The sequence below is a fragment of the Fringilla coelebs genome (assembly GCF_963513975.1).
Source record: "Fringilla coelebs genome assembly, chromosome: 3".
In the NCBI taxonomy this organism is placed as follows: Eukaryota; Metazoa; Chordata; class Aves; order Passeriformes; family Fringillidae; genus Fringilla; species Fringilla coelebs.
The window spans coordinates 15,617,165-15,625,262 of NC_140030.1; the positions used below are offsets into that span (position 1 = coordinate 15,617,165).

At 47.5% G+C, this 8,098-nt stretch overlaps 1 protein-coding gene across 2 annotated transcripts; it reads right to left on the reverse strand.

The window, feature by feature from the left end:
* Nucleotides 1–1,314: 1,314 nt before the first annotated feature.
* RRM2 (ribonucleotide reductase regulatory subunit M2) lies at nt 1,315–6,121 on the reverse strand. Of its 2 annotated transcripts, none has more exons than XM_084201962.1 (10): nt 5,990–6,121; nt 5,831–5,908; nt 5,297–5,428; nt 5,074–5,190; nt 4,434–4,567; nt 3,678–3,772; nt 2,800–2,933; nt 2,311–2,415; nt 2,068–2,181; nt 1,315–1,670 (listed from the first exon to the last, which is right to left on the reverse strand). In XM_084201962.1, exons 1-10 carry the CDS (start codon nt 6,116–6,118, stop codon nt 1,518–1,520), a joined length of 1,191 nt encoding a protein of 396 aa, XP_084058088.1. In that variant the 5' UTR covers nt 6,119–6,121; the 3' UTR covers nt 1,315–1,517. The 2 variants fall into 2 exon arrangements, with proteins under 2 accessions (XP_084058088.1, XP_084058089.1); XM_084201963.1 differs by having other exon boundaries at nt 5,297–5,443.
* Nucleotides 6,122–8,098: the final 1,977 nt, after the last annotated feature.

Here is an 8,098-nt window from a genome sequence, read left to right on the forward strand (position 1 = left end):
TGCATCCTGCTAGCTTCAGACTCAGGGAAGAGCAGTCACACACCACTGCCTTCAGAGCAATCAAGAGCAAAGGAACAAAGCCCAGCAAGCCAGTTAATTTCACACCCAGGCAGCACACTCCCAAAGAAGCACCACAAACACTGTGCTTTAAAAGAGGGAGCACTTGAGCAGCAAGAAGCAAACTGCAGTTTCTGTCCTGTGAAGGAAAAGGTTTTGAGTTTTATAAAGCTTATTCACTTTAACTATGCTTGAGGAAAGAAAGGCTTGCAGAATATTCCTTGCTGAATATTAGATTAAATAATGGATAAACTCCTTCTGTAAGGGAAGGCAGCAGCCATTTTCAGTCTATCCCACTGTCATTTCATCTCTCTGCAGATCATTGCCAGGAACTCTTGAGACCAGAGGGATTCCCTCAGACCAGTTATATAAAAACCTTGGTGTAGTGTATACATTGTTTTCACTACTGTTAAGTATTAAAGCCAAGACTTAACTAGCATGATGAAAAGCTCAGAATACTGCACCAGTCTGACTTAGTTGAATTTACCCTGAAACATCATGTTTTTAGTGCAGTCAGTCTGAAAAGTCAGAGCTAAGCACAACAATTCCACTTGATATCTATAAACCACATGACTAAGCAGCTATTTCCTGAAAACCCTGCATTTCCAAGCTGCAATTCAAAGGGAAATCAGCACACAACTTTGCCCATTGGAGCACTGAAGCCAGTACAACACTGAGTCCAACCAGCTCTTTATTACAAGAAATACTGTTCCCAGGTATTAAAGAAAAAGCAATCAAGTTCACCAGGCAGCTACATCTTATTTTTCAGTACCCAGAATATCCCATTTAGTTCTTCACCTTTCATACCAAGTTTCTTCCTGTTCTTTGATATATTTTGATATGAATTGTTTAATTCACAGCACCATTTTTAAATTACATACCCAGAAAGAAGCACAAGTCATAAAAGGGTTAGGCTGCAAAAGATTTTGACATGCATTTTACTATAGCTGAATATTACAAGACAGTTGTTTATTTTAAACATTAAAGTGCCAGGTTTATGTACAAACTATTAAAATAGTAAAAATGGTAAACTTAAAACCTGCTAAAAAAGCAGTGAGGTCATCATGCAGTTGCCTCCAGAGTTTTCTAGACTATTCAACAAATTTACAACTGGAATTTTTTAACTGCTCCTCTGCTCATGGTGAGAACAGCAGAAGCCAGGGGTCAGTGCCCACAACCTCCCACCTTGCAGAAAGAAGCACCTGTATCTCTCATGGAGTGGAATAGCATGTGCTGTTAAGATACACCTGAGCATCCTATGCATTAATACCATTGGTAAAATCTAATTAAAAGGGGTTTTACTGCTGGAGCTACACCAGCCTTCTAAAGTACACCAGCATCACCACACTTCACAAGAGTGGGATTTCAGTACAGCAATCAAGTCACACTGACTCAGCACACACTGAGGTTTCCCTGTAAGAAGGGCAGGATGCACATGAATGCACGTGGTCCCAGGTCACTCAGAACTCTGCATCCAGGGTGAAAGAGTTGTCTGTGGGCTTGGACATGACTCCCATCCTCTGATATTCACCTACTCGCTTCTCAAAGAAATTGGTCTTGCCTTCCAGAGAGATGTTTTCCATGAAGTCAAAAGGATTCTCTGCTTTGTATATCTGAAACACACAGGCAATTCTGCAGTCACCACAGGTGCTCACATTTGCAGTATGCAAGAGCTTTAGAGATCAGCTGGAAGGAGCCTAATGGCAGCATCAGCAGCCTTACTATGTAGTGAACACAAAATCTCTGCCCCAAGCCTTCTCTACTCTATTTGTTCCTGTCTTCTTTCAGCTGCAGTGAAGCAGCTAAAGAAGCACAACTACAAAGACAGCTTTTTCCACAGCATCCTTTTGCTCTTTGTTCTGTGAGTCTCCAAACAGAATGCAGCCACAGAACTGCTAAATCATTTTACAAGTTGAAACAATATTGCTGTAGCCAATTTAGGATTTGGATTTCTGGAGGAAATTAACATTGTCTTTTCCCCATGAAACATCCAGTGTATTAGAGCCTCACCTTGTTAAATCCCAGTTCCAACATAAGCCGGTCTGCCACAAACTCGATGTACTGTTTCATTAAAGTGCAGTTCATGCCAATCAGCTTCACAGGCAGGGCCTCCGTCAAGAATTCCTGCAGATAACAAGCATTTTGTGTACAGAAACTGGCATTCACTCTATCATCTAGGTTAGTTTTATGCCCAACAGCTCCCCAGCTTTGTTTGATTGCAATGAAGCTCCTAAACAAGAGGCAGACAGTTACCTGCTCTATGAGAACAGCGTTCATGATGATTTCCTTCACTCTCTCCTCTGATGGCTTGTGTATCAAGTGCTTGAACATGAGGCAGGCAAAATCACAGTGCAAACCCTGGGAAAAAGTTCCAGAAAATTATTTCAGGAGCACTGATTTAAGAGGGCACAGAGGAAGTGGCATCACCTTTGCCAGGTTACTCTTTCCTACAGACAACTTTCTGCCTCGCCAGAAGGCATCACAAGCAAGTCCTGCCAGCGTGAGGCACAGCAGCTGCGAGCATGGGTGAGAACCCTCCAACTACTCTAGAGGAAGTAAAATGCTAAGTTCATTCATATGCTTCTGCAAGATCCACAATGACACATGTTTACACACTTTAGTGAGCTTTATAGTCTGCCTGTTTCTAAACATACTGTTTTACAATATAGGCTCCAATTGAGTTTCATTACTTTGGACTACTGTGGCACATTAGCATCTTAACTGCTAGAATTTGACTCATACCTCATCTCTGCTGATGAGTTCATTAGAAAAAGTGAGTCCAGGCATTAATCCTCTTTTCTTCAGCCAAAAAATTGATGCAAAAGAGCCAGAAAAGAAGATTCCTTCCACAGCTGCAAAGGCCACTACTCGTTCTCCTGTTGAGAAAAGATTGCTGGTAGTAACACACAGAAAACAGGATTGATACACAAAAGTTGCAAACTGCATCCTGCAAAGTAAATGAAGGTGTTTCTGCCTAAGTGTATTATGGGCTGTGTGTAGAAATTATTAAGGATTTCTGATCATTAAACAAAACAAACATGAGAGGAAATAGGAACTAATCAGAGTAGCTCCTAAGTAGCTGAAGCCAAGGCTCCTTCCCCCTGCATCAACCCTCAATATTGTCCTTTTTCAGATGGCTCACTAAAAGGAGCAGTAATTTTGGCAGCTGATTTCAGTCAGTGTCTGCTCATCTTTGGCCATGAAAAATGTTTCAATACTAGTGAAATAATGATTTGTACCATCTCACCTTTGAAGCAAGACATGAGGAATCACAAGGCAGAGGAGCTGCAGTCTCCAACCAACATGTCTACTGGCTATAGATGGCCATGACATGTCCTGACATGTGGCAGCAATTTACAGTTTGATCATGTAGGCAGGCATGATTGCCACATGACCTTATTATTCATCCTGTCAGCAATTTTACAAAGATCTCCTGTCAGTAGCTCATCTGAAGATGAAAATTATTTTCTTCACATTCAGAATTATACCAGTGTCTTATACTGGAGAGCATGTACTCTCTCTGACAGCAGTAATCCCTGTTAACTGTGAAGTCTGGAGAAATTGTGGTTCCTCTAGCTTTAGGAGAGGAATTTCACTTTATTTCCAATAGATGTACTCACCATATGTTGCTTTCTTGTCCCCAATCCAGCACATGGCCCAATCTGCCTTCTTTTTAACACATGGCAACGTTTCAATAGCATTGAAAAGAAATTCCCTGAGAAAGATAAAACTCATTAGGATAAGACATCAGCACAACCAGCAAAATAAGGATTCACTGCCACAAACAGTATTGATCACTTAAACATGCTCTGCAGCACCTTCATCCTGGTAAATTGTCCTTCTCCCTCTAATCTGGCACCAATGTAGCTCTATTTGTTCCAATCAACTTTTTCCTTCACATACCCATCACATCGACCCCAGCTCTCCTGAATTGCCTTTACAGTATCAAGGGGAGAACTGATTCACCAAGTGTTCTTGAATAAGGCAGTCCAAACTGGAGATTGACCAGGATCCACTTTACAGTGTGCAGGCATCAGGCCTCTCATGTAGGTATGACACAGCAAGCTTCTTAAGTAGCAGTAAAATTCACTTAAAACTCAATATACTCCCTTTGACTGCTCCACCCTTTACATTGTGTAATTTCTTTATTTCAGTTCTCAGTGATTCCAGTTTCACTCTTAATGTAAGCAAGGCCTTACACTTCAGATGAAAAAAGATATTGTGAAGTAAAACTGCTCTTAAACAGCAGTGGCTTTTTATATAAGTCTAATTTACATCCCAAAATTAGCCTGAAAGTCAGAGAACAATTGACATGCATTAGCTAAATTATGAATATTTACTGAGTTCTGAACTTTTCATCATCAAGCAATACAAACCTCTCCTTAGAATCCTTAATGTAGGTGTCAATGAGAAGACTGTACATTTCTGAATGTATATTTTCCATGGCAATCTGGAAGCCATAGAAACAACGAGCTTCTGTGATTTGTACTTCTTGACTGAACCGCTCCACCTAGAGGAGATAAATAAGCATTTGCAAAAGTGTTTGTGATTTGCAGTTTAGATGCATTAATGCTGTATGGACCAGTTATGGGTCAGCCCATAAAATCTTTGGATTAATTCCAGATATGTGGATTGCTAACAGCAATATACAAAGCTGCAACCCCTCAGAACTTCAAGTCAGAAAGTATTCTTTGGTCCCATGGGAAAATGTGTTAGTTTTACTTATCCCCCATTAGGAAGAAGAGCACAGAGGTAGAAGCAGCACAAGGGCTGTCAAACAGCCAAGTGCTACTGCAGGGCAGCACTCAGTGCCCAATGGAGATGGGCAAATTTGAAGATTACAAAACCAACCCCAATTCAGTAAATAACACAGGACAGCCCTATGTGTTCTTAATGCTGCAAGACTCCATGATCCAGCTAACCAGCTGGATCAGCCGCAGCAAGCATCCTGAACATGTGAGTTCCCTTGTTATCTACCCGAAGTGATAATTCTGTGGGGACCTCGTACACACTCACCAAGTTCTCGTTGACAATGCCATCGCTGGCAGCAAAGAAGGCGAGGACATGAGAAATGAAGTACTTCTCCTCAGGCTTCAGGGACTCCCAGTGCTGGAGGTCTTTGGAAAGGTCCACCTAAAACATTACAGGATAATTAAGGAAGGGGTGCTCCGGCAGAAGGCCCGAGCACCGGGGCCGCCCCGGGCTGAGGCAGGAGGGGCCGTGGCCGCCCACCCCTCACCTCCTCCGCCGTCCAGAAGGAGGCCTCGGCCTTCTTGTACATCTGCCAGATGTCGTGGTACTGGATGGGGAAGATGACGAACCGGCGGGGGTTCTCCCGCAGCAGCGGCTCCTCCTCCACGCCCCGCGGCACCTGGAATGGCGGGAGAGCGGCTCGGGGGGGCTCGGGGCGGGCCGGGCTTTGGGGGGCGACTGAGGGCGGCAGCTCGGGGGAGACACCGAGGGAAAGGGGCTGGGACGACGGAAAGATCCCTCCGAGAGAGAGGGGCTGGGCAGGGGGGAGAGATCCGCTGAAGGAGAAGGGTCTGGGAGGGTGCAGAGACCCCAGCTGAGGGAGAGGGGCTGCAATGCCCAGCTGGGGAGAGGGGCTGGGGTGCAATGCCCAGCTGGGGAGAGGGGCTGGGGGGACCAGCGGGCTCGGACGGGGGCAAAAAGGAGAGACCATCGATGGGGAGAGAAGAGCTGAACAGGGGTTGCAGGAGCCTCCGGGAAACAGAACAAGGGCGGGCGCGGTGCCCGGGCGTTCTGCACTCACCGGATTGCCGTCACCCTCCTGGAAGATCTTGCGGGCCGTCTTGCTGGCCAGCACACGGGCGCTGCTGAGCGTGGGGGGCTGCGGGGAGAAAGGGGCAGGGTGAGCGCGATGCGGCGCTGCCAGGCAGGGGGGTGGGAGGGCGGACGGGCGGGAGCTCACCGTGTTCTCCTTGTTGCTCAGCGCCAAGCCTTTAATCGGGGACAGACTCTTCATAGGAGAGTGGCTCTTCTTGGGCGACACCTGGGGCTGGTCGTGGCGGGTAGCGAGCGGGGCGCGGGCGGACAGCATGGCTGAGCAGCAGCGGCGGCGGCAGGAGGAGCGGCGGCAGTGGCGGCGGGACGGGAGGCGGGAAGGGGAACGGCCCCGCGCCGGCCCTTTATATGCCCTTCGAAGTTGGCGCCAGAACGGCCAGCTGGCCACTCACAGACCTCGCCCCGCCCATCTCTGCCCGCCCCCGCGCTCCCATTGGCTGATGCTGGGGGGAAGCCCCGCCTCCCATTGTCGTGGCGGCGGCGGGAGGAAGAGCCCCGCCCTTCGCTTTGGCGCCAAAGGCGCGCGGGCAAGGCGGGAGAGCGCGCGCGGTCCCGCCCCGGTGCTGCGCAGAGAGCTCCGAGCGCGGGAGCGGCGCCGCACCCTGCCTGAGATAGGGTCCACAGTTCGTGTCTGGGTACGAGAACGGGACCTGGGTTTGGGGTACAGAGCTGGAAATGGCACTTAGCCTTGCTTTCCCCTTTTCTGGTCCCTCCTACCTCCCCATTCATTTTCATTTTCAACACTGATGCCTGAATTTGGATGGAAATTCCACATTCCTGCATTTAGAGGTAGATATTGGCTTCCTGGAGAAACTGAATCCGTGTGCCACCCGGTTTCACGTGTTTTAAATAAATAGTACAAGTAAAGGAGAATAGAGATATGAAGAAGAGGTGAATATTCATAATTTCTAAAAGTCAGCATTTATTTTTTATTAATTAAATTGCAGTATTGTTTTCCTCATCCAATTCCACAAGGGATTTGCTCCTGTCAGCTAAAATGTTTCCCCTGAAGCAGTTTTAAACCAAGAGCTCCATGAGACTTGGAGGCCCCTCAGTCACACGGGATGGTGCCTGTCACCTGAGAGTGTTCCCAGGGATGAAGAGTTACATGGCCCAGCACTGTGTTGTGCTTGGCTGGAGAAGAGGCAGGAAGAGCAGCAGCAGAACTATACAATGGTACTATGTTAAATGTACTGCTGTGGGTTGGGAAGGAAAACAAAAGTACTCCCCTCCAGGACCACCTCTGAGACTGTAAATTCAAATTGATTATTCATTTTAGCAGGTCAGTGTCAAAGTCACAAATACATCTCCATCCCAGGAGAGTGAGCACCACAAAACCCCTAGCAGGGGGCCAGAATCCTAGTAGGCAGCCTGGGCAAGCACAAACACACTCCTGCTCCGTTCCAGGAAGTTGGTCCTAGAGGCAGGAGTACTAGGCATCTCCCAAAAGGCTTACACAGGTCCATGTAACACCCTGCTATCTCCTGCCACCTCTACAGCTGCTGGGAGAGTTGGCAGGGAGCTAGAGCAGCACCCTCCCCATCCCACCCAAACTCATTTATCCTCCCACCCCAACAAAGCACCTCGAAGCCACCACAAGCCCTGGGCCAAGGACTGTCACAATGCCACAGCTGTGCTATCTCTGCAGTCCAGCTCCCATTCTCAGAAGCCCATGGCAGGGCATCAAAGCCTTGTCCTGAGCACAATGGCTCTGCAAGAAGAAAAAAGCACCAGAGAGAGCACAGAGAGGGTCTGTGAGGAAGCGTGTTGCAACTCTGCTGCTGGATCTGCCACTCATTTAGAAATGAGTGTCCATGCTGAATTTTTCTATTAGAGCAGTTGAACCCAGCTGCATTGTTCCTCCCTTCACATGCATCCTTCTCCGGGATGCAGCCGCATTTTGGGACCGGCATTTTCACAGCAGCTCTTTGGCACAGCTGGGTTGAAGGCAGTAGGCTGCTGCCCTGAAGTGCTCAGCATCAGGGATGACAGGGATAGTGACCAGGGATGTCAGCTAGGTCCTGCCCTCTCTTTGGGTGTGTGAAAGAATGCTCTGCTTTTATGGCTTCAGGCCACGAGTACTGTGAGCTTAGAACAAACAGCCCCAGACTCGTATTAGTTTCTCGCCTTCTTTGTTTGCAGGAATTCAGACACTCAGGTGGAAGTAAGAGCAGCCTGGGGTGTCTGGGTGAGGCAGGTGTGGGGTGTTGTGTAAGCACTCTTTGCTTTAGGTGCC